The sequence below is a fragment of the Phascolarctos cinereus genome, unplaced genomic scaffold (assembly GCF_003287225.1).
Source record: "Phascolarctos cinereus isolate Bilbo 61053 unplaced genomic scaffold, phaCin_HiC Scaffold_5;HRSCAF=322, whole genome shotgun sequence".
In the NCBI taxonomy this organism is placed as follows: domain Eukaryota; kingdom Metazoa; phylum Chordata; class Mammalia; order Diprotodontia; family Phascolarctidae; genus Phascolarctos; species Phascolarctos cinereus.
In genome coordinates this window covers 385661450-385688558 of record NW_027555958.1, presented here as the reverse complement: position 1 = coordinate 385688558, position 27109 = coordinate 385661450, and the positions used below count along the sequence as shown (strand labels likewise).

General features: G+C 33.3%; 1 protein-coding gene across 6 annotated transcripts in view; it reads left to right on the top strand.

The window, feature by feature from the left end:
* The window catches only part of NEK7 (NIMA related kinase 7), a 200627-nt gene that overhangs the window by 152094 nt on the left and 21424 nt on the right, over positions 1-27109 (top strand). For all 6 annotated transcript variants that reach the window (XM_020971723.2, XM_020971721.2, XM_020971725.2 and 3 more), the window contains 2 exons: positions 4097-4191; positions 8395-8508. In XM_020971723.2, the coding sequence (XP_020827382.1) occupies positions 4097-4191; positions 8395-8508 (209 nt within the window). The remainder of the gene's footprint in view (positions 1-4096; positions 4192-8394; positions 8509-27109) is intronic.

Genomic DNA, 27109 nt, shown 5'->3' with positions numbered 1-27109 from the left:
CAATAGTTGGTCTCGATGATATGAAGAATTTAGAATATATTCTAAAATAAAACATTTTATTTGATAACCATTCATCCCCATTCTATCATTATTTCCTTTACTAAGGAAGACTATAGAAATAGGCAGAGCTTTTTAGCATAGCAGCCTATTAGAGTTACCACCTAGCTACTACTACTTACTTTCCTACCCATTGACTTAGAAATTCACAAGCATTCTCAGCTCATTTAGTTTAAGAGATTGTGGCAAACATTTTGTATGAGCTCAGTGCTTATTTTATTCTTTAAATCAACATTTTGTTCTTTGTTTTAGTCTTGACGTGTGGATTCAATTCAATTCAATAAGCCGTTATTACCCGTCTATTATTTACTCTGTGCTAGGTATTAGGGACAACAAAGATAGAGATTCTGAATAGGAAAGTAGATTGTCAGGCCTAGCACAGAAGCAATGGGAATGTAATATTGATTTGATTATCCATTTCTGACCAAAAGGTAGAAAGGGGAAGTGAGAGTGGACACCCCAGCATAGCTGAGTAGTTCTTGCTTGGTAGTCAAGGAGACCTGGAGCCTCACAGGTTATAAAAGAATATCTCTAACATGCCTTGCCCTGTTATCACCAGCCAGTTTAGCTCTGTTCTAGGTTTACTTTGCTGTTAAATAGATTATCTCCTCATGGACCTCTCAGAGGGTCAGAGATTCAGTCTCTTGCTCTAGACTCTGCTGCTTCATTTACTTTTCAGGAGGCAGTCAGGTGGGACAATGCACAGAGTGCTGGGCCTAGAGTTAGGAAGACCTAAGTTAAACTGTGGCCTCACACTTAACTGCATGACCCTGGGCAAGTCACTTAACCTCTGCCTGCTTCAGTTTTCTCAACTAGAAGTGGTGATAAGAATAGCAACTACCTCCCAGGATTATTGTGAGGATCAAATGAGATAACATTTGTAAAATACTTGGCCAAGTGCCTGGCGTGTAGTTGTTTAATAAGTTTTTCCTTCCTTTCTTCCCTCCTTTAATGTTTCCCTCCTTCCCTTCTTTCCTTCCTCTTTCCTTTTATGGGCATATACTTTGTTTCTACTTCTTTGCACGTTGCTACCTATATTATTACTTGAAAGGACAAAAGACTTTGCTGGGAGCTAAATTTGAAATCCCAGTTTTCCATTAACTGAAAGTTCATGTTATAGTCCAAACAAAGGTTTAACTAGATAACAGCAAATTTCTTTTGGGCTGGTTTTCTTCCTGCTTAATCAGCACATGATAATGTGCATGATTGCTTTCATTTCTACTCATATTATGCAACATGCTTTCCTTTTTCTTATGCAGTTGTGTACTAGTTAAAGAAGTTAAATATCAGAACTGCAGAGCCAGTTGGCCAAAACTCCATAGTCCAGAACTCCTCAAGTACAGTTTTGTAGCAATTAAAGAGAATGAAATGGCAGAAGAGAGAACCTTTCTTTAGACTGATTCCTTTCCATTCTTCTGTCGTCCCTATTTAATCACATCCTTCTCTCCAAATCCAAGCCTCATCCCCAACAAGAAATACTTATTTCAGCAAAGATTAACTTATATAAGTAACGTTCTTAGTATTAAGCAGACTTACTCATTAATGCCATTTTATAAATGTATTTCAAATATATTGAAAAAGATACGTTATGCTTTTAATGTGCAAAAGAGACCCATATTGATGTTCACAGTAGCATAGTAAGGGTGTTTTATAAGTTTTTGAAATATTAGACTTCTCTTCATGGGAGATAAGAGTTTTGTTTTTGTTTTTAGTTTAGCTAGGCAAAATTCCTAATCATTTTTTCTTTGCTTCTTCACTTCTGGGTCATTGGAGGGTTCAGTTTGTATTGCAGTTAAGGTGCTATACTAAGGCTAAACTCTGTAAAATGCTAGCATTTGTTCTTCTTTTTCCCTATCATCAATCTTTCACACTCATATCAAACCCCTAATGTATCAGCAGGTTTCCCAGAGCTACTGGTTAAAATTACCTTTGCTTTTGGTAAACTATGAACCTTCAAACCTCAGTGTTTTCAGCTGCCCCCTGTGGATTCTGTGAAGCCTCTTTCTGGCACATTACTCACTGCCAGTTACTTGCTTTATGTCTTGAAACAAGTAACCTGTTCGGAGCCAGTTTACTATTAAACCTGTTCTACCTTGCTTAAAAGGAGGAGGAAGTCAATCAGACTAAACTCTATAGTGTGTGTGTGTGTGTGTCTATATGTATATATGCATATATACATATACATATGAATTTATATATATAAATAAAACCTCTGCTAAGAAATCACAAGATTTCTTAATTTCTTCTTAATTTCTTAGGATACTTCTTAATTTCTTAGGATAATCTGAGATTGAAAAGTATTTTAAATCAAGCTATTCTAAGTTTGCTTTCTGTTAGGCTTTTTTAAGTTGGCAATTTTACTTGACATCTTAAAACTCCAAATAACATATTCTATATGTCATAAAAATAATCAATTTAATGATCATTCTCTTTTTAATGTATTCTTAAAATATTAAAAATCACATCTCTCTTGCTCTCCTGTCTGCACATCCATTTGTCCTTTTTTTGTGTAAAAAATAACCATCCCTTGTCCATTTATGTGAAGAATGGGATAACTTGATGACATTATTAGTGAAAGTGGATTCCAACAAATTTTTACAATAATTGTTAGCATTTTTAAAATATTCAAAATAGTGCCTTTAGCTTGTAACTATTAGGCCTGTTTTGTTGTTGTTGTTGTTGTTGTTTCTCCTTTTGGAGTTCTCTGGAAGAGTATTTGATGGTTGGTAAGATTCTCTCCCTTTCTCCCCCCCAGTGAAGAACTCCTTTGTAGTGTTGAGGTTTGGATGCTCATTAGGATTTGTAGTAAATACCTAAGAATATTCTTAAAAACTAAAAGAAAAGAAAGATATCCTGCTTTGACTAAGTAGCCAAGTATGCCAAACATTTAAGTAGACTTTGCCTCAAGCAAGAAGGTCTCACAGATGTTCTCACCCTGGATCTTCTTCTGGCAAACCCTTTGGCCAGTGAGGGTGAGTTAGTTGCCATCTCAGTCTGAGCTTTAAAATATTCACTTTGGAAATTACTTAAGTTATTCACTTTTGTGACATAATGATATATATGTTCCTTTGGTTTAGGCTCTGATGTTTACTGAGTATTAAAATACACCAAAGGAAAGAAATGTGTGAAATTCAGTCAGCAAAACTATTCAGCTATCATATCTTTTAAAATAAGTCTTTGTAAAAATGATATTTTCTTTTGTTTTTCTCCAAAGACTTCAGAGAGCTTTGACATGTGTCATTACATATCCCTTTACAATCCATATATTTAGCTTCCTAAAATAGAGTAACTTTGGCTGTTGTTGTTGTTTGTCCTTTGTTCTTGAAGAGGTCCATGACGTCAGAAAGGGGATGCCATGACTTGCAAATGAATTGGATTTAAGAGAGTACTGTGCAAAGTCATTAGCCTCACTTTCTCCTCCAGAGCCATCAGCAAGTGAGGCACAGATTGAGTTGCTCAGTGGCCCAGTTTTTCATTAGAGCGAAGACTAAATGGATTTATACAATCTGTCTTTTGGTAAAAATTTAGAAAAGGATTTATTTTTGCAACCCTTATTAGTTGACTTAGTACATTTTGCTATTCTTAATTTGATAAATTTGATAAATTTAAAATAGCTTTAAATTACTATCAACTATTCCAGATGTGCAAACCAAATGTGTATTCAATGCAAAAATAAAGTCAACATGAAATGAATCTGAGTTCCTTATTCAGCATTTTGTTTACTCCATTTTTAGAGTTTTACTCACTAGAGTTAAGCCTAGACCAATCAAAAGCAAGTAAATTGAAATAACTGCCACCAAAAAAAAATATGTGTTTTATATGCTATAGTTTTTTACATGGTGTTTCCTCTGTGGGTTGAGTAGGAAAAGAAGAAAAGTAAGTATTTAGCTAGAGGAAATCTTATAACACAATGGTCTGGATTTCTTTAGATCATAGTTTTAGAGTCATTATGTAGATAGTAGACTAGTGCATATGCTTTAAATATATCTGCATCTTTATTTTTAAATCTTATTTGTTTTTGTGAACGTTTTTTCTTCAGTGGGTACACCTTACTACATGTCTCCAGAAAGGATACATGAAAATGGATACAACTTCAAATCTGACATTTGGTCTCTTGGCTGTCTGCTATATGAGGTAACCCTGATAAATCCAGTAAGCCTGATGTATTGATGTGGTTTTATTTTATGTAGGTCCCTTATAATGAGATACTTATTTAATATTTTGTTTATTGGTTTTAGATGCCATTTAGCCATTTAATAATCAAGAAACAATTTTATAAACAGCCATAAGGATGAAATTTATGATATTCCTCACTTTTTATTTAATTTTGAACTCTTAACTTCAAAAGTATGTTGAAAATATACGTGAATACCTTTGAAAACTTGACTGTTTTTCATAAAGGGCTTTACTTATTAAATTTATAAATATCCTGTATATTTTTGTTCCTTATGTAATTTATACTTGAGCATTCAATGTAGATATACTTTTTAAAAAAATATCACTAGTTTTGGCAGTTGTTGATATTCATTTACTTACAGTTGAATTTGAGTTTGATTATAGTACAGGAAGTGCATTTGAGATATTTTATTGACATGTTTTATTAGTAAAAAACAGTTGAACTGTTTTCTCTTCCGGTTCTGTCTCCCATCTCATATAAGGTAGAATTATTAAAAAGACTTTTAAAATATAGGGGGCAGTCACATAAATACAGCCAAACATCTGAAATTGGAAGGCATAGCAAGTTGAAAACATTCATATTATGTAGCATATGATATTTAAAAGAACTATATCTAAAATGTAATTTTATTTTAAATACATGAATATTCTTAAAATATTTAATTTAAAAGGTAAATGGAAAAATAACCTATTTCTTAATTTTCTAATAAAATAGAGAGAAAATAACTAATACATGGATCTACTTTTATAATTTAAATACAAAAGAGAAAAAAATTGTTAGCCGTATGGACTTTAAAGTTGAGTTTTCTAAAAATGATTTTCGTAATCTGTTGTATTCTATTTCATATAAAGCTGACAGTATAATATATGGATATGATAATTTCAAAATTGTCCCACCGATAATTTGAAATAGCTTTAAAATGGGCATTTGAAATTGGGTTCAATACACAAAATAGAAGTACGTGTAGTTTATCTTTATCATAGGGATAAAAAATTCCAATTTGAGCTCTTTGTTTTTAGGGACCTGAAAAGTTTATTAACTTTTATTTTGCTTCTGTTAAAAATTGCTTTAAAGATATGTTAATAGTGTTTAAATAAAAGTTTCATATCCCTAGAAGCATGGTACTATTTAAAAAATTTTCTATTGAAAAATAACTTTATGAAACAGGATAGAAAATAAATTACACTACTTTAAGAAACTTGATAAATTATACTAATTTTTAGATGATTTTGGTATTTAATTTAACAGACTGGGTCAGTTTTTAAAGCCAAGTATTAAAAGGATAGATAGATTAGCAAATTATTCAATATGATATTTAAATAACTTGTCATACTTTAAAGCCACAGTATGATATTATACAACATTTTTATTTTAAATAGCTTTGCTCTACAGTGTCTAAAACCATCTAATACTACAAGTATGTTTCAGGTAGATGTTTACTTACAAGATTAGATTCCATTCTTTTACGAAACTGAAAATAAGAAGCTTAATGGAACTTTAATAATGGTTTTCTGGAAGTTTCATATAATGTTTTATGTTCAGTGAAACCACCACCCAACCTGAACTGAACTGAAATAGACCCTTCATACTTTGCCTTGGTTTTTCTGAGGCACTGACCCATTTTTAGTGCATGCTCTAATTAAAATGCTCATCAAAATGAAAGCATGGTATCCTTAAGACAACCAAGTCTCTCTACCTCCTCCCATCTATGTGTTACATATTGTATGTACTCCTTAGAGTTTGAAGTATTTATTGTGTTAATTTTATTTTTGTATTTTGCATTACTTTTATATTTTCTCCAAATAAAAGTAGTTTATAGTTGTACCATTTTAGTGAAGATCTAATTGACCTTTACATTGTACTTCCTCTTTAGATATGTTTTAATATGACTTTAATTAACATTATTCCAGAAATTTAATTTGGAAAAAAAATCAATGAATATAGCATCGTGTTGATAACATTTTATACCAAATCTCACTAAGGGTTGACTGTTAACAATTTAAAGCTAGGAAGCCTTTTTTTAAAAATGTACCTTAAACTCAAAAAATTAGACTTTCAAATATTCCTGAAACCTCAAAAAAGCTAGCTGTGCAGTTTTAATTGATATGCAACAAAGTAGACTTTACTAATTAAAATCAAGATGCTGTGCTTTTGCTACACGGACCTTTACATGGAAAAGTAGGTTTTACACATTTCCTTTATTGTTCAGCGCAGCAATTGCATCCTTACAGGGTTGTAGGTTGGTGGCTTACAGTTCAAAAAAAAAGAGAGCTGCCACCAGCCCCGAAGACAGACAGTGGGCTTTCGTCCCTCAGACACCCCCAGAATACTAATCAGGAAAGTCAGACCCTGGAGGTCAGGGAGCAAGTCAATCATTCTAGCGATCGTCTCAGTGTGGAGGATCAAATTAGCCTGAAAAATTCAGCTGCTGGGAGGAGAGGGCGAGCAGCTGTCAGGGGCAGCATCGAGATGCACTAATGAACCAGATGAATAGTGCAAAAGCTTGAAAATAAAAACAGGACAGTTGACATTTTTCATCTGTCAAAGCAGGAGACGCATGAAAATATAGTATTCCTGTTTTAACTCCTTAGGGGACGTTCAGACTTTTTTATTTTTTAACACTGCAGTATTCAGACAAAAGTATCATAATGAACTCCTAGCGTATGATAATGACTATATATATATATATATATACACACACATTTTACTTAAAATTTGTGCATACATCCAGATTCTTTAATTTTTACCTTTCTTTTACTTTTAGAAGGCATTTTTAGTTTTTATTTTATGGTAAAGCATGCCATCACGTAAACAAGAAGTTATGAATGCTAGTGTAGTTTAGCTTTGAGAAAATTCTTGTGTTCCATGTTCTGTGTTTTAGGACATCACAATAGTTCCCTATTTTCTTCAATTAGGATGAAAGTATTCAACATAACATTATAAATTTAGTTCAGGGAACACCTGTTAGAGGAAATATTTCTTGATTTATTTCATGTTTTATTACCAACCTAGCTATCCTTCATGCCGAGGCTCTGAAGGAGTTAAAGCTGATTCTGGAGGACCACAAGACAGATGAGAGCCATTTTCAGCTTGTCCTGTCCCTGCTGAAGCTCACTGAGTAGCACAGCGTGGACTAGCGTGTTTCACACACACTCTGCCTGTCTGGGGAATGTACACATTGTCCTTCCAAAATCAAACTTATTAGCACATGTAGAAAAGGGTGACTGACTTTGGGGCAGCATAGCACTCTGTGTTGCATTCATGCTGCTGCGGTTCAAAGATTTAGAAGGTTTTGAACAGGATAGGAACATTTTAAATTGAATTTTAGTTTGTAATCCTACTTACTTGAGTACTTGTTTGCACTTTAAATGTCAAGTTAGAACATGGTCTTAAAATAAATGTTATATTCAGTAGTGTCTTCTTTAAAGTTTGGCATTCTTTGAGTAGATTTCTTCTGAAAAGAATACTTGTCTTTTCTGTAGTGGGCACTGAGATTGCCACTGTGCCTCTAAATTAAGTTTCCATATACTATTTGGTGTTTTTTGACATATTACCAAGAGAAAGATGGGAGAGATTTTGAAATTATTTCAAACTAGAGTTCTTGTTTTACTTTTCATAAGCTACACATTTTTAAGACCACGTGTTTGTGTGTGTGTGTGTGTGTGTGTGTGTGTGTGTGTGTGTGTGTGGACTCATTTTTCATCCAGGATAACCTTTCTTATCTCATTATTCTTTAAATTTAATCATATTTTGATTATTTTGCTGTAACTTTATTATAATCTGAACATATGTTTCAAAGACACCATAGTAATCTAGTTATGAATAGATTGTGTAGTGTTGTTAAATCATTATACTTACCAGAGAGGCATTTTAAAGTGTTAGTAATTTTCCTTTTCTAAAAATTGGTGGGTACTAACTGCAAAATTTAGTTTTTGTCAGATGAGAAAATGCCAAATTTAATTGTTGGGGAAAAGAGAAGTATATCCACATTACCTAACTTTGAAATAAATTAAGATTTGAGACTTAAGCAATTCTTAGGACAGTCATATATTAAGAGTCCATATCACAGTTTTCTACAAAACACTGTTGTTAATCTTTTGGATTATACATACCTTTAAACGACCATCTTAACATATGAATTTTGTTGGGGCATTTCACAGATGGCTGCATTGCAGAGTCCCTTCTATGGAGACAAAATGAATTTGTATTCTCTGTGTAAGAAGATAGAACAGTGTGACTACCCACCTCTTCCTTCAGATCACTATTCAGAGGAAGTAAGTCATTTTCAAATCCACGTGTTCTCCTGCTGTTCCTTTTGCTAACTTTTACATTTTATTAAGAAGTTATACTTTCTCTAGAGATAAAAAATGAATGGCATAAGTGGCAGAAGCAGCACTTTTCACAGCTTTCATTCTTTTTCTCAGACTCACTGGTTAAAGAGTTGACTCTGCAATTCATAAAGTGATGCACAACACAGCATGTGGTATAGTATATATTGGCTACTTCCTAGGTATGGCAAGAATAGTAGCTTTCTTTATACCACACTATGCATAGCAAAGGGTAAAATTAATACTAGATTCTTGTTACGTTTTAACAGACAGTTCTTCACCAGTCTTGCCATCCCTTTTAAGAGGGCTTCTTCCTCCTCTTCTCTATCTCAAACAATATAGTTTAAGAAGATTGAAGCAAAGAAAAGTAACTTTTTTTTGTCCTTACACCGCCCCATCCCCCATCTTTTGCAAAGGTGGACTTACCTCCTTTTCTCCATATACCCCACAAATACATTCCTACATTCTCTTTTCATGACAGCCCTACCACTGGCCTTTCTTCTTAGTCAGATTTCTTTCGTGAGATGTTGTGATGTTATTGTAAGAGACAAATTCCATGTGATTGTTGGAATAGAATCAAAACATGTAGTCATTTCTCTCATGTTAAATTTTATGTTAGTATGCTTGTTTTAGAGACCTTAAAATCACTTATTTTAGGTTTTATCCAGCATTGTATGTTTTAGCACAATTAAGCATGATTTTACCACTGTTCAAAAAAGTAACATTGTTCTTAGTCAAGACTAAAGTATAGTTGGCTAAGTCTTTGAGGGAGCATTTCAAAGTAATAGGTAGAGAGAATGTATTTAGAAAACTCAGGATAGTCTTATTGCATGTTCTGATTAGCAATATAGATCTTTGACAAAAGGAAGTAGAAAACAACAAAGTTTAAATTTAAAGTTATCATAATGTTCACTTATACAATCTTGTCATTTTTTCTTTTAAGAAATGAATAACTGTCTATTTTACTTTTTGTACAGTGCAGAAAATCAAGACTGTATGTGTATACTCAGAAATCAGAAACTCTAAAATATCTTTACCATCATTAAAGCTTTGTGCTCTTGAAATATACCTTATTCTCTCACGAAGTAAATCCGTTTCACATACCCCCAATTGATTTACATTAAAGATTGCTGTTCAGTTTTTATAGCATTCTTAGTGATAATTTCCCTTATACTTAAAAAATTGATAAGGGGGTTTTTAATGATTTTTACTATGTCTAAAAATAATTTAGGAGTAACGTGTCTTTATGTGATTTTTTTCCAACTAATGTTATATTAGCCACTTTTAATTATTATTTTGGGGGTAGAATACAAATATGGCATTTCACATAACCAACTTCAGAACTGTAAGCCTAGAAATACAGTAGAGTGTGAACAATAATGCAGAATGATAGCGAGAATGTCAGGGGCCGTTCTTTGTTGTGTCATTCATGCTGTCTTCTTTTTTCCATGAAGCCCATGAATATTTCACATATCTGCATCCTCATCCCCTATTCTTCTTGACTAATTTTCAGACTGTCTGAATTTGCATTTCACATGGTAGCTGATTAGGAGATGCCGAGTGCAGCAGTGAAGCCTCAGCAGGCGGTTACCATGGTGACCTTCAGCAGGATTTTAATGATGATACCACTAGTGGTTCGTTGAAGTCGGCCTGCCTGCAGGGCTACTTCACTGGAGCTAAGTGTGAAGCTGGATATACGGATTCTCAGCCAAGGGGCAAATATCAAAGTCTGGCCCAGATAGAAGGTCTTAGAGTTAGGAAAGGGAAATAGATTCCACTTTTTACTTCACTCTATATAGTTTCCAGTTTGGGGGGAAAAGAGATACAAAGCCAAACATGTTATATTTTGTTCTTCCAGAATGACAGTGTGATCACCCATATTGGATAAATCAGTTTTTGTACCTAGTTAAAAGAAAACTTATCATATTTCTAGCTATATATACAAAATATTCTATGTATAAGAAATAACATATACAAAATATTGCAGACTATGTAATAATGTTCTTTTTGTTCATTTAGATTTGTAAATCAGTTTCCAGGATGAAAGAACACTTTGAAATACATGCATACATACATATGTGCATATGTTTTTCATATAAAATATATATTTTTTTTCTTTATTTAAATATTAAGTTATAGTTTTTAACCTTTAAAATTTTTAAAAATCATTCAGATTACAGTTAGCAAAGAACTGGCTAGAACTAGTGCTAAGTTAATAGAGTAATGTCCTAAGCATTTTGTTTGCAGTAGTCAGTTTAAAACTGCCTTCAGTTTGGCACTGTTAAGTTGGTAAATGGTTATAAATTAGGCATCATTCAGTAGTAAACCCAAATAATGATCTTTAAGAGTGAATTTAAAGAATAAATTCACTGTGTTCTATCAGTCTGTATAAATGAGTAGTCCCAAAGTTCTACAAGGCTATGTACTATTTGAAAAATATAGTTTATAAGCAAAATTCTTTTCTACAAATGTTGTATAGTGTTGTTAAATCGTTATATTTACCAGTTAATATAGATGTAGTATAATATGTGCTTACAAAATTGACTTTACTATAAATCTGCCACCTAAATTGGATTTGAAGTACTCTATCTACATTAGAAGCATGGCAGAGAATAGCAACACATATCAAAGTATAGAGACCACTCGAATTGGAAATAATTTATAAATTCCAAATCTAAATTATTAATAGCCTAGTGAGAGACAGCTTTAAAAGTTAGAAGCCCCTAAATATTTTTTTTTGCATAGTTGTCACTGTTTTGAAGAGTATCAAGCATAAAATTATTGTTTGTTTCTTTTGTTTTTTTAGCAAAATTGTTTTAAAAAATAGTTGTACAAATGAAAATGAGCAGAGATTTTATAGATAATAAACTGATATGTATGATCTTTAGTTTTTAAAATACTGATATTTTTCATGTTGTATGCAGATGACAAGCCTTTCATAATTATTTTTAATTAAAAATCTTTATATAAAATATTAGAAAATTCACACTTTATAGTTTTTTAAGATGCCTTTAAAGTATCATTCTTAGAGAATAAAATTATTTCTTTCCTCAAGAATGATGGGCCAGTCTGTGAAACTGAGGATTGCTCTACTTTTTAAAAACAATTCTTCTATTTATAGGTCAGAGAGAATGTTTTTTACCTCAGCTAGCTCCTAGTTTAATTTGTATTTGGTCATGCAAGAGATCGTGAAATTGACATTACTAAAAACTGGGTAGTGAAGAGCAAAAGGTAAAGGAAGTAACAGCAGTAAAACTATTTTTTTAAAGCCTTCAAAAGGAGACATCATCATACATGAAGCATCTGGTGTCCATGTACTGAAAAAATCAAAAATTGACTTTTTTCTGAATGCCATTTTAAATTTGTTTTAGAAGCTATTTTGTGCACTAAAATTATGCAAATCACTCTTCCCCCAAAAAACAAATTTTTTTTGGTTAATTAAGTTACATAGCATTTTAAAAAACATGAGTAATTAGATTGTCAACAAATTTAAAAACAAAACTGGCACTCTAATATATTACTTTACTTCACAAATGTAAATTACATAATTTAATATCTTAACATTTTAATACTAAGCATTATTCAGACTATACAATTCATGGCTTTGATAAATACTTGTAGTTTGATTTTTCAGCATTCATTAATACCAATTTTGTTGAAGAGATACAAGAAAGGTTAAGTAAATATGTTTCTTTCTTTAGTTGCCTTTAATAATTCTATTTCAGCTTGAGGCTTGAAGAAGTATGTTCAAGAGTATGGAGGTTGCCAGTGAAAGTGGAAAGAAGTGGAAAATTTGAATGAAAGGGCCCATCAGGAGGTGAATTTGGTATTAGTAAATAGAATAGTTAAAGTTTGAGGACTGGAAGAAATTAAATGGAGAGGAGTGATAATAAACCATAGAATTTCACAACAAGGGGTTGAAATTTGCTTCAGAAAGTATTGGCAATCCATTTTTCAGTTTATTTCCTTTTGAAGAAATAGATTATATTATTGTAACACAAGAGGAATTTATTTGTTCTTCATCTTTCCCTGTTGTGGCATGAGTCTTAATTCTCCAATCAAATATCACTTCCATGAACCATTCCCTCATTCCACTATTCAAAAGCTTTTTTTGCCTTCTGCAAATTGTCTTTAATGCACTTTATTTGGCTCCTTCTCTACTCCCTGTTATACTTATTTGCATAAATATATCCATTTTCCTTCACTACTCATTGAATTGTAAGTTCCTAAAGATGTCAGGAGCAGTATTTTTCATCTTTGCATCCTAGCACCAAGCTCAGTGCCTTGTACATAATATATGCTTAATAATATTTGATTAATTATGCAACAATCCAAATTAATTGAGAAGCTTTATATTTTTATAGTAGCTTTAAATTGACTGAAACAGAGATAAGCATCTCGTGGAGAGTTTTATATTTCTGGTGTACTTTGACTGTAATTATTTATCTTCACAAAATTATTATTAATTTGCTCAGAATTATTAGCTCTATTTTTTTAAAGAAAAAAATGAAGCTTAGTGATTTAATTTAAAAAGTTAGCTAAAAGTATTATTGCTTAGATTAGTCTTTGAGGACTTGTTGCTCAGAGCCATAACAGGTCATTATCCATAGAAATTTAATCTTTATTGGGGCTTAATTCTCCAAATTGTACCATAATAACAAAGAAAATAGTATTAATTTTCAAATGATTTAGTTAGACTCATTTCCCAAAAGCAAATTAACATTTATAACGTTGACTTTTTAAAAGGTTACTTTCCTTCAAATAGCTAATGTCTAAGGCCTCAGAAAGTTTAATCTTAAAATAAATGTTCAAAAATTTAAAAAACACTTTTATTCTGAACAATATTGTTTTTGCAGTGTCATTATTACTACATTTTAACTATGTCACTATATTTTGGACTAGGATTCCACTGTAACATCATTGTCATTATAATAGCTGATTTTATAGTGCCTTAAAATTATTAAAGCATATATAGCCTTGTTTGAACCACACAAAAATTCTGTAAAGTACTATGGTTATTTTTATACCCATTTTGTAAATGAGAAAATTAAAGCTAAGAGAGATTAATTGACTTACCCATGATCATATCACTAATAATTATCAGCTATGAACCCAACTTACCACATTCATACTGCCTCCCTACTACACTTATGCTATTTATATTATTGTTTATATGGGGATTGTTGGTACTAATATTTCACCTAAAACATTTTTGTGAACACAGTAGATTGCTTTTAGAAAGGGTATGCCTTCATGTATTTCTACTTTCTTGTGATTATCTACTTTTCTGTGGCAATAGGTGCCTTTGGGGAGATGAGAAACTAAACGTTATACTTATCATATTGTAAGTGCTTTAAGGGTCAAGAACTATTTATCATTTTTCATCTTTGCATCCTGAAGACCTAGTAAAGGCCTTGCACATAGTAAGTGCTTCAAAAATAAGTGCTTTCTTGAATTGAATTAGGAGAGAGGTTTGTTTGTGTTTTTGTTGAAATGACTTGTTCATGTAGTACCTTCCATGGTTCTTCAATTTCATTTGAGTAGGAAAAATCAGCAACCTTTTTAGTTTTATACCATGTAGTGAAAATCTTTACATTCCCCAAGTGTTTAAAATAAAATCCAATGGAAATTTTGCGAAATAATAGTATGTTCTGTGGCTCAACTGAGGAGAGTAAACCAGTCCATATATATGTACACCATACTTTTTCTTCAATCTTATACAAATATTGGCTTGTACAAATCCTGAGTGTGGCCTATAACAATCATGCTCTTTAGATAAAGACAATGAAAATTAAAAAGATCAGTAATGTAATATAAATAAAGCAATTTAATTTGCATCCAAAAGATGTTTTAAAAAAATCTTCTGTCAACAATTTTTCAGAATATAATAGTAATTGAAAAACAAGTAAACTTGCCAATTTTGGCCCAACTTTTTACTGAATTAAATCGATGAACTAGCTATATAGAATTTCTCACAGGCAACAAATCTATTTTTTCATGATTTTCTTATACTCAAACCTTGTATTTATTGAATACATTTTACTTTTCAGACCATTTACATATCAATTGCCTTATCTCATCCTGTCAGTACTTTAAGGAGAATACAGGTGGTATTAGTCTCTTTTTGCAAATGAAGTAACAGGTACCAGGAAGTATATATAACCAAATTGCCTGTAATGACAAGTTTCTGTCGTTACTGAGATTACAGCTGTGATCCCTGTCAATTGATCTTTTCACCAGTACAAACATTCTAAAGTTATTTCTTAGGCTGATTTTTCAAATAAACTTTTTTATTTACTGCATTTTTTTGCATTTTAACCGTGTCCCTCTATATTTCAGACAAATAATGGTACCAGTATTCCACTGTAACGTCATTGTCATATTAATAGCTGATTTTTAAAGAGTGCTTTAAAAGAGTGCTATCCTTATGGTTGTCATTTGTCAATTTTTCTCTTCTTAGTTTGTTCCTCTTCACTCAGTGTGTTAGTAAAGATCACCTCAGTTATGAGCTGACAATATGGTGTAGCTATTAATAACTTCAAAAATTGTTTTATTAATACATATATGTATAACATGTATTATGTATATATCACTATCACGTCCCAATAATGACCCCTATTGAACTATCTCTTTAACATAGAGAAATAGTTAAGCAAAAAAAGATGACATCAGCAGAGGTGTGTCATCAGAGCTGGCTAGTAGTGCAGTGGATACAGTACAGGTCCTAAAGTCAGGAAGAACTGAATTCAAGTCTGGCCTCAGGCACTTGCTTGCTGAGTGACTCTGGACCTTGTTTACCTCAGTTTTCTTTACTGTAAAATAAGGATAATAAAAGCACCTACCTCACATAGTTGTTGTGAGGATCAAATAAGATAATATTGTAAAGAGCTTAGCACAGTTCCTGGCACAGAGTAGGCACTATATAAATGCATGTCCTCTACCCTTCTCCCTTCCCAGTGTCTGACTGAATAGTCCACTACTTTTATCAAAAAAAAGAAATATGCTTCATTATCATATCTATTATTATCACAGTTGGCCCTTACACTAACATGAAATAATTTCTCTTCTTTTCTGTGTATGTTTCACGCTCTGTCTCTCTGTGTATATGTGCATGCATGTGTATGTGTGTGTATATATGTAATCCTCTTAGTTTTGCTTTCTTTGCTCTGCATCAGTTCATACAAGTCTTTTTTATTATGTGTCTCTCTGAGTCTCTCATTCATCATTTTTATAGCATAATAAAATTTACCGTGTTCATATACCACAGTTTTTTAGCCATTTCTCAATGGACACTCACTTCATTTCCAGGTTTTTACTACCAATAAAAAAAATGTTACTGTGAGTGTTTTGGTATTTGTGGGACTTTTTCCTTTTGTCTTTGTTTTCTTTGGAATATGTACTTAGCAGTTGTAATGTGGAACAAAAGACATGAACAGATTAGTAACTTTTTTCACTTTAAATAGTTTTCTAAAATAATTGATTTGTTTCATAGCTCTGCCAAGAGTGTATCTTTGTCTTCCCACAGCCCCTGAAAAATCAACTATTTTATCATTTTTGCCCGCTTACATTATGTGAGTTGAAAAGAGTCTGAATTTTTATTTCTTTTATTATTAGTAATTGGAGGTTATTTTCCTTATATGCTGATAGTTTGCATTTTTCTTTTGAAATGTTTCTATTCTTTGACAACTTACCTATTATTCATGATCTTATACATTTCTTTTGACTTTCCATATATTTTGATTATCAGCCTTTTATCGGAGATGGATGATGCAAAGATTTTTTTCCCCATTCAACGGCTTCTCTTATTCTGTCTTCATTAATCTGTTCTTACAAAATACTTTTACATGATTAAAATTCTATAGAATAGTGATGGAGACTGAATCTGTGATTTCAATGGTAAGGGAGTTCCCTCTCCCAATACAGGTTGTTAACTTCTCTGCAATTTATAAGCCTAGAAAGTTTTCTGGCACATTGAGAGCTTACATGACTTATTTAAGGTCACTCAGCCAGTATATGTCAGGGTCACAACATGTCCTCAGGTTTTCCTGGGTTCAAGGCCAAGTGTGTTCACTGTTCTGCCTCTCTCCAGGTTCTATAGTTTTCTGTTTTGTGATATTTTTTGTTCTTTGTTCGATTAAGAGTTCTCCATTAGTTGTTGTCTCTTCTCTGTTTCTTTTCTTTTAAAAAAAATTTGCTATATACTTAATTCGCATATCCATTTGGAGCTTACTGTGGTATGTATCAGATAATGTTCTAAAATTTTTTTTGCCATATCACTTTTTCACAGAAATTCTTGTCAGATAACAAGCACTTTCCTAGTAACTTGTGTTCTTGGGTTTATGAAATACTGGGTAGCTGTATGTGATTGCTTCTGGGTCTTATTTATCTAATCTGTTCCATTGAGATACTTTTTAAAAAAATAATATCCAGAAGTTTTTATGAGTTATACTTTGTAGTCTCATTTAAGATCTGATAGTAATAGGTCCTCTTTATTCCTACTTTATTATTTCCCTTGAGATTCTAGCCACTTTATTTTGAATTTTGTAATGATTTTATCAAATTCTGTAAAGTAACTTCTTTCTAGTTTTGTTTGGTGTGGATCATAAATAGAAGTTAATAGATGCTTTAGTTAGAAGCTGCAATAATTTTGGGAGACATTGTGTCACAGAGGAAGGAACTATTGGCTGTAGAGTCAGACCCGGGTTCAGATCCTGCCTCTGTCACAGTGTGAACTTGGGGAAATCACTTAACTTCTCTTGGTCCTCAATTCTCTAAATTATATTGGACTAGAAAATCCTTAAGATGCCTTCTAAAGGTAAATCTATGATCTTATGATCACTTCACCAGAAGTACGTCACACAGGGAAAAAATAGTCATAGTTATAGAGTAAGAAAAAATAATTTACCACCCCAAATTTTTAGTTACCAATATCTTTCAGGAATTTCAATAAATAGAAGAATAAGGGAATTGCAAAGTATATTAAAATTTTTGCAACTGACTACACATACACAAGATGTGCTATTTTCTGTGATAGAAGAAATTTCTTCATTATAATAGGCACTGTGGAGGATGGGTAATAGAACGTAAGCCACTGGAGATCAGGGAGTGTTTTATAGTTTGATTTTGTATCCATAACACATAGGGCAAATGCCTTGCAAGTACTAAGTTTGTTGAACTGAGTTGCTTGAGTTCTAGGCTTGGAGTCACAAAGATGCCTCTTCCCCAGTTCAAAGCTGACATCATATACTTACAGTTGTGTGATCCTGGACAAGTCACTTAACCCTGTTTGCCTCAGTTTCCTCATTTGTAAAATGAGCTGGAGAAGGAAATGGCAAGCCATTCCAGTATCTGCCAAGAAAACCTCAAATGGGGTCTCAAAAGAGTAAGACATGACTAACAACAATTAAAAAAAAAAACCTTCTGTTTCTCCCCTTACTGGAAGCATATTAAGAACCTCCTTTCAGTTTAAAAACAAAAATTAAGGGATTTGGTTTCTTGACCATTAATCTTTTTTTTTTTTTGGCTCCCATCTGTGATTTTTTCCATCTAGAGAACTTCTATCTAAAGAAACTACTTCTGCCAATGTAAACCAGCAATTGCTCCATAACTTAGTGCCTTAGAAAGTTACCTAGAGTAAAGAGTTAATGACATCCAAAATCACATAGCGAGTAAATGTCAAAGGTAGGAATGTACCCTGCCCTGAGGTCTGCTCTGTCTGCTACATCATGTTGTTTCTACCCCATTAACTAGCTGAATGAAACTGGACAACTCATTTAACTTCCCTAGGCTTCAGTTTCCTCATCTGTAAAATGAGTTATTTGGACTGAAGGATCTCTAAAATTACTTCTGGATGTAGACCAATTATAACTGCTTTTAGAGATAAAAGTTTTTCTAATACCCTTGTGTTCAAATGACTGCAATAAAGGTGGAAAATCTAAAGTATAGCATACTTCAGGTTCATTTAAAAAAATGTAGCATGCTTATCAATCCAATTTTTATTAGTAAGACTACATAACTTACACACATACATGCATTTATGTATGTATATATCTGTATGTACATACATGCACACACAGATATAGATATGTGTGTATGTCTCCTATTCCCAAGGTATGAACAGGTTTTTTTAAAGAAAGGTTGAAGAATTGAAAAGGCACCTGACCTTTGTTTTGTCTCATATCAAAGAACTGTGTAATGGAAAGGACAAGAAAAAAAGAAAAGAAAAAACTTCATATAAATCGTTTTATATATTTTTAATGAAATTAAACTAAATTTATAAAATTGTATTTTATCTGGAGACTCTCCATATTCCTTTTTTTACACTTATCTGAATAACAGCTTAACAACATATGTGTACATGTATTCACAGGAGTAATTGAAATTAAACCCTATCATGTTAATTGCCATTTATGGATTCTTCCCAAGAGATTCTTTGTAGAATGTTTAACTATGTATGCTAATCATATTCTGTGCCCTACACATATTGTAAAGGTAGATCTGTATATCTATAGTTTTATCATAATTGAGCTTAGACATGGAAATATTAACTGAAAATGAGAATTTTTTGAATGCTAGAAAGGTAAAAATATACAGGAGTGTTGCAGCAGCAGCGTAGCTGAGCCCTATTCACATATTACTATAACTTTTAACATTTAATATTTTTTAATTTAAAATTTTCAAAAATTTCCCCTAAAAGTTGTTTTTTATGGGTATGAACTCATCCTTTGTGGCATAGATTGACCACATTATTGAAATCTGCCATGTTGAATTAAATCTCTAAAGATCTCTGAAAGGCCTATTTTTGCTTTAAAAAGCATTAGTTAAGTAGGGTCTCTGTTCACATATCCTTCTGAAGTGGCCCTGGAGACTTTCTTCTTGAAGAAATGAATCCGACTTGGTTCCCTGTTTTAGATATTGTATGGGATCATGCAGAACCTTCTAACCTGTCCTGCAGATCTTCCAGAGTTTTCAAATGGCATGGAATTATCTGATTCTTGTGAAATATAAATATTATATGTCTTTGCAATATTAGTTGTTTTCCTATTGGTCAGTCAGTGGTGTATTGCCAGTACAAGTTGGCAATATCTAATGATTTTGTGTATATATTTAAACCAAAAGGTATGTTAACACCCACTTTGGAGCACTAAAATATTTGTCCTTGGGTAGATGGAAGTTGGGAGTATCTGGGAGGCTGACATAACATAATTGGTCTCAGAGGGATTAGGTGGGAGTGGGAAAGGGAACAGTACCAATAACACCACTTTTTAGTATTCTATTGAGAAATGTATAGTGACCCGAAGTCATATTACACAAAAAGCTCTATTGTTACTATCTGGACAAGACTGAAATTGATGGACAGTGGTCTGTTACCTTGGCAAGGAATTATTGGAGTTCTCTTTCTTTTAGTATATTTAATACAATCCCATTTGCTGTTATATTAATATTGTAACTGATGCCCCTTGACAAAAATTCATGAACATTTCCCTCTACTTTGAAAAGACAAATTCTTAGAAAATTATCTTACTGTTTCATATACTAGGCATTAGAGGTTTTACTTTGTCTTAACTTTGGAACCCTTTTTTAAAAAGTTTCCTTTCTGGATTTCCAGTTTTCTTCTGAATTCATAAACTGTCTCTTTTGCTCTGAGTTAATATGTTGAAAAATAGTCTATCAGGCTCTTTATTTCAATGTATTATTTGATTATGCAATAGTATTCTGCAGTTCATTGTCACCTTGTATTTAACAAAATGATCTTTTAAAAATACATAAGTAATACACATTATATGACAGTATTTGGCAGAGGGGGACATAGAAATCATGAAGCTGATTTTTTGTTTTCTACTTGCTTTTGGCAGGATTTATATTATAACAGACATTTATTTTGAAGAAGACTGTTAACATCTTAAAAAGCAGTGAATTGGTATTGAAGAAGAAAATGTTCTCTTTTATGAAGTCATAAAAGAGTGTTCCACAGATACATTTTAGTTTGTTTTTTTTTTAAATTTCAATATTTTAAGAAAACTAGACCTGGAATGCTTTTTCTTTTTAATTTTTGGCCTTGCTCTTCATGTGTGATCCTTGTGCTTTTCTCCCTCTCTAGGTGTAGTATCTCTGCTAGGCATGTTGCCTAGCTGGTCTCAGCTCAACTCGTGACTACCAGGAGGGCTAGTTCTCTCGCAAATTTGTAGTTAGGTCTTTTTCATTTTCAGACCCCCAGAAACTTTTTCTGCTCGGACTGCATTAGCAATTTCTCTGTGCTCCCTGCTGGATGGGGTGTCTCCTTCTGGTCCACCAGCTTCACTGAAAAGTGCTATGGCCATTGGGAAAGAAGAAATAAAGAGAAATCCCCTACCCCTTCCTGCTACCCTCTGGTGGAAGTGTAGGGGTCATTTACATTCCACATTCCAGAAAGTTACTTCCTGCCTGGACTGTTGATTCCCACCTTAATTCATGGCAGAGTTGGCAAACTACCTTTTTAAGAGCCACCAGGGATAAGGCTAGTCTTTGACAACACTGGCAAATTGTCTGCTTCCCCTTCCATTGCAATCAAGGAAACTTTTTTCATGCTTCTTAAGGAATACAAAATGTAAACACTTTGCACTTCTGTGATTACATCCTTGGCTTGGGAGAGTAATAAATATCCCTCTTTTCCTCACCTCGTACATTAGAATTTGTTAAATGGAATTGAATTAAAAATAATTTTATTGCAAAGAAGTTGTAGTATTCTTTTAAACATAAAATTCCTTTGGTGCACTAAAATGTGAGTCTATTTACAAAATTCAGTTTACACGCTGCTTTCAGGAACAGATTTGTGTTCCTTGTACTCTGTGAGATACTTATATTATTTTAAATTGGATTTTTGGAAAAAAAAATACTTGCTTTATGTAGATACAGTGAAGCAAATAGAAGTTTTAAAATTGGTACTGAAGAATATTTTAAAATAATTTCTGCTTATTTCTTCAACATAGCCAACAGATACCAATAAATGAATAAACATTTATTAAATGCCTACTATATGCCAGGCACTGTGTTAAACTGTGGGGATACAAAAAGAGAGAAAGAGAAAAGACGGTCCTTGCCCACAGGTAACTTGTAATCTGATGGGGAAGACATCATGAAAACAAATATATACAAAGCAAGCTATATACACAGGTTAAATAAGAGATCATTAAAAGAGGGAAAGCCCTGGAATGAAGAGATATTAGAGAAGGTTTCCTGTAGAAGGTGGGATTTTAGTTGGGACTAAAAGAAACCAGGAAAATCAGTAGTGGGTGCAGAAGAAGGAGAGAGTTCCAGGCATAGAGGACAACCAGAGAAAATTCCCTACTTATCGCATCCTGCTTATCTCTAAGAGAGAAATATTCATATAATACCTGTAGTAATTTAGGAAACTTGTAGATATAACTAACCATATCTTGTAGTTGATAAAATTTTAAAGGTAACCATGAATATCCCATATTTATTCCCTAGAACATTACCCAAGTTATAAAGGCCACTATCCAAGTTATAAATTTGTTGTTGTTCAGTCGTTCAGTAGTGTCTGACTTTTCATGATCCCCATATCGGGTTTTCTTGGCAAAGTTACTGAAGTGGTTTGCCATTTCCTTCTCCAGTAGATTAAGGCAAAGAGAAGTTAAGTGACTTGCCCAGGATCACACAGCTAGTAAGTGTCTGAGCCCAAATTTAAACTCAGTTATAAATATCCAAGTTCAAAATTTCCCAAATTACTCTTCCCCCTCCAGGCAAAAGTTGCCCCTAAAGCCTTCTTCTTTGTCCCTCTTCTTTCACACTTCTATGTGCAGACGTCAAACCACTCAAGTTATCTCAAACAGCTTCCACTGCATAGAGATGAACAGAGAGAACTGTCTGTCCTAAAATATCTACCCCAATTCTTCCTTTCTCCCACCTCAAGGGAGATTATGCTTTGCTCCTCCATTTTCTTAAATGGGTCATTTAATCTCTAATCTTTGAGCTTCAGTTTCTTCTTGAAAAAGAGGATTGAACTATATTGCTGTTTACAGAATATTAAAGCTTGAAGATGTTCTCAGAAGCCATCTAGTCCACTGCAGATGTATAGCAATGCTCTCTACACATGCTAGTATAGTCAGTGTTACTTGATGTTTTCCACCTCTTTCCCAGGCATCTCATGACACTCATTTATAATTCTCATGTTTTGATGTTTTTCCTTATGTTTTCCTGCTGCACAAGGCTTTAACAAGGAAGGTGCTTTGTAAACCTTAAAGTGAGTAATTGTTATTTGGAATAATGTTGTAATTTTATAGCAATCCTAAACCTTCAGCCTTTACATATCGCTCCTGTTTCTGCACCCTGGGAACAAGGAGATCAGGTCTAATTCTTCTTTCAAAAAACAGCCCTTCAAATATTTGAAATTTCTTTATATTTATTTTCTATGTGTTTTGAATCTTCTTATTTGTGTACATATGTTTCCCCTGATAGAATGTAGGCCTCTTGAAGGAAGAAACTCCTTTGTTCTTGTCTTTATGGCCCCATGAGGCCATGGATATGTAAGAGGCATTTCAGAGATGCTTATTGAATTAAATTCTTCTTGTGAAGAAGCAAAAAACAACATACACAGAACCTGAGACCCCTTCAGAAGCTGGGCCCTTTGAAGGTTGAAGCATTCTGCCTTAATCTGAACTTGTACCTGTCTTACTGCCTCTACTCAGGTCAATGAGTAGTCCTCTCTGTTATTTATTTATTCCCTCATGTCTTCCATTTCAGTGTGCCTCCTAGTCTTTGCCCTTCTGGTTCAGGCTCCCCTCTTTCCTATCTTTGACTGAAAGCCATCCTTGACTGAGCTCTACAATTAGTAGTTACCTGCAACACCTGAATTTTGACTCAATATCTATGAATAACTGCCAGATTCACCTCATCTCCATTGTAGATTATAGTTAAAAGAAGCCTTTTGTGGCCTAGCCAGATAACCCAGCCACGAAATGTAACTTTGTTTTTATATGAATTTATCCTCTGGGTTTGAAATAACTGACTTATATTCAACCTTTTGAAAAATAGCATGTTTATAAATTAGAGATTCACTATATTTACTTTAGAGAGGAGTTAAATATAAAGTAGGTCAATCTTGGACTCCAGATATAGAATTTAGCTACTAAAATACCAACAACTTTTAATTTATAATACAGTTCTTCCTTAAAATGGTCACATATCAGGAAGAGCCCAAGGACATAATTATGATATTTTCAGTGTATAAATTTCTTTTGTTGTCTTTTTTTTTATCTGAATGACTATTATATGGGATTCCTGTTAATCCATTATTAAAGATTGAATTGAAAGAGGGGTTTCAATGAGGAGGTATGGATTATTTTCCAGATGTAATGGATGGTAAGAAATTCATCACTTCTATGTGGAGAATTAATTGGCATCCAATGGTCTGGTGGAGAAAGTGTTGCATTTGAACTTTGAAGACCTGGTTTTGAATTCTGGTTCTGCTGCTTACTATCTATGTAACTTTGGACTTTTTCTCATCCCTGGGCCATAGTTCTCATCCTTTAAGATGAAGGGGATTAGACTAGATAATTATAAATAGATTTAAAGTTAATGGGACCTTAGACATTTTCTACTCAATGCGATGCATATATATGAGACAGGTTCACAAATATACAATCATTTAATTGGTTTTGTTTGGGAGATTTTTTAGTCAATCAGAATAAAAAAGCAACAAAAAACTCAACTCCCATCACCATACAGCATTTAAAAAAAGAAAATGTGACTGTAATATTGAAGCAAAAGATTGATGAAGAAAGACTCTTCATAGAGGCTATAATGCAAGGAGCAAATTTTGAGCTTATAAATATCAATGAGACTTGGTGGATGAAACTTTTGACTGAAATATGCCTCTGGATTGGTGCACTTTATTCAAAAGAAATAGCAGTAAGGTGTGAGGTTGTAGGGAGCATATTAAAAAGCTGTCCTCAGGGCAGCTAGGTGGCACAGTGAATAGAGCTCTGGCCTTGGAGTCAGGAGGACCTGAGTTCAAATCCAGCCTCATACACTTAATACTTACTAGCTGTGGGAGTCTGGGCAAGTCATTTAACCCTAATTGCCTCACAAAAAAAAAAAAAGCTATACTCATGGAGAAATCCAAGAGCTAGAAGGAAAAAGCATGATGGAGAGGGAAAAACAGAAGCAATCTTGTCGTCAGAGTTTACAATAGACCATCTGGAAGTAGGTGTTAAGTTTGGGAAATAGATAAAAAGTATGACATAGAGATATACTGTAATGATAAAGGAGCTCAGCTGTCTAGATCTTGTTGTGCTATCGCACTCTCTGCCAAAAGAACAGCAAAGAATAAATTCTTGATCTGCCTTAATTTTATTCTTCAAAGGTGGGAGATCAACAAGGGGAAATTTTAATCTGGATCTGATTCTTACTAAGAAGAACTGGTAGCTAGGTGTCAATGTTACCTACCTTGGGGAACAGTGACCACTGACATGCAGCCTAGAAGTGGAAGAAAAGCATATTTTAAAGCCATCAAAGGGGAAAATAGATTGGATCTCATGAATTGAAATTCTGCTGGGGATAGAAAACTCTCAAGGATGAATTTATGATGATACAAAGGGAAATAATTCTGATAATGAAGAACCAAAGAGCTCACCAACCAACTAGTTTATTTTTGTTATTTTTTTTTGAGAGATAAATAAATGTTGGAAGTAAGGACAGATAAGAGAGAAATCATGTCATGATAATTTAAGAATAGTGTCTGAAATGCTAAAGCTCAACATGAAGTGTGTAAAGGTAAGGAAAACAAAAAGGAGTGGGTTTTTTTATGGGAGCCATATTAGAGAAAATAGGAGGTCAAGGAAAAATCAAAACTTGTAACTTGTATTGGTTAGATTATTGATAACTAACAATAGATAGAATGGTATTTGCCCAGGAAAGGATAGAATAAAAATGTCAAATTGAGATTGATAGTTAATATAAATTAATTAATTAATTAAAAGCATATCTAGTGGTCCTTGTGAATTCAGGTCCTCTGGTCCCGCTAAACTTTGTCCTCAGATACTCAGAGAACTGATTGTCTATGATTTCTGAGCTGCTGTCAGTGATATTTGAAAGTCCATGGAGGATAGAGAAGATATTGGAGGAGGATGAGGAAGTGATAGTCTGATGTAATAATGATAATAATAATAGCTAACACTTTTACAGTGTATTTTGTGGCCTAGCCAGATAACCCAGCCACCAAATGTAACTTCATTTTTATATGAATTTATCCTCCGGGTTTCAAATAACTGACTTATGTTCAACCTTTTGAAAAACAGCATGTTTATAAATTAGAGATTCACTGTATTTACAGTAGAGAGGAATTACAGATATCTGGTTTGACTCTCACAAAAACCCTGGAAGGTACTGGTTTTATACATGTGGAAACAGAGGCAAATAGAGGTTAAGTGACTTGCCCAGGGTCACACAGCTAGCAGGTATCTGAGGCTGGATTTCAGTTCTGGTCTTTCTGTCTTCCAGTCCCATGTTCTAGCCACTGTACCACCTAGCTCCTCTTTCAAAGATAGAGACAGAGACAAGAATCTGCAAACTAATGCCGATTTCCTTGACCTTGATTTTTGGCAGAATTCTCGAATGGGTTATTAAAGAGGTGATTAATGAGCATCTAGAAAAGGAAGTGGTGATCACAGACAATCAGCATGACTTCAGCAAGAACAGGTCATGCCAATCAAACCTTATTTCCTTTTTTTTTTTTAACAGTTACTAAGCAAGTAGGTCAAGAGAAATCTTTAACCAAGATTTTAGCAAGGCGTTTGATAAGTTAAGTTGTTCTTATGAAATTTCATAGAGATGAATATACTCTTATGTTTGTTGAGTTCAGAAATAAGCTTCACAAATACAAGTTAGGAGACGCATAGTTAAAGAACTGTTTGAGAAAATGCCAAGGATTATAGTGGATCACAAATCCAATATGAGTCAACAGTGTGACATGACAGTCAAAAAAAGTGAAGGAGGTCTGTACTGAGAGATATGTAGCTTAAAGGAATAAGGAGGTGATATTCATATAGTGATATTTTGCCCTGATCTGACCACATATGTAATATTACAGTGAGTTCTAAGGGGAAAAAAATTGATAAGATGAAGAGCATCCAGATGAGAGCAGCCTGTATAGTGAAGGATCCTAAGTTAGAAGAGAACCATTTGAAAAAAAAATTAGAGATGTTTAGTCTGGAGAAGAAGCCAAACAGAGGCAAATTTAAGTTTGATATCATGAAAACTTTTTAACAATGAAGTCTATCCAAAAGTGAAATATGAGGTGTCTGAGACCTCACTGGATGTCTTCAGGCAAAGCCTAGATGACCACTTGTTGGCTCTTTATGATGGGGATTCTTTTTTGTGTGTTCAAGCTACTGGGGTTCCTTCTGATTCTACAATTCTACAATTCTTTGATTAATTTAACAAGGTTGTACCAAAGTTGTCAACTGAATTTCTGAGTTTTGTTGATGTTTGCTACTACCTGCCTTTACATAGTTGAAATCATTGTATATAGTTTCCTTTTTGTTCTGAG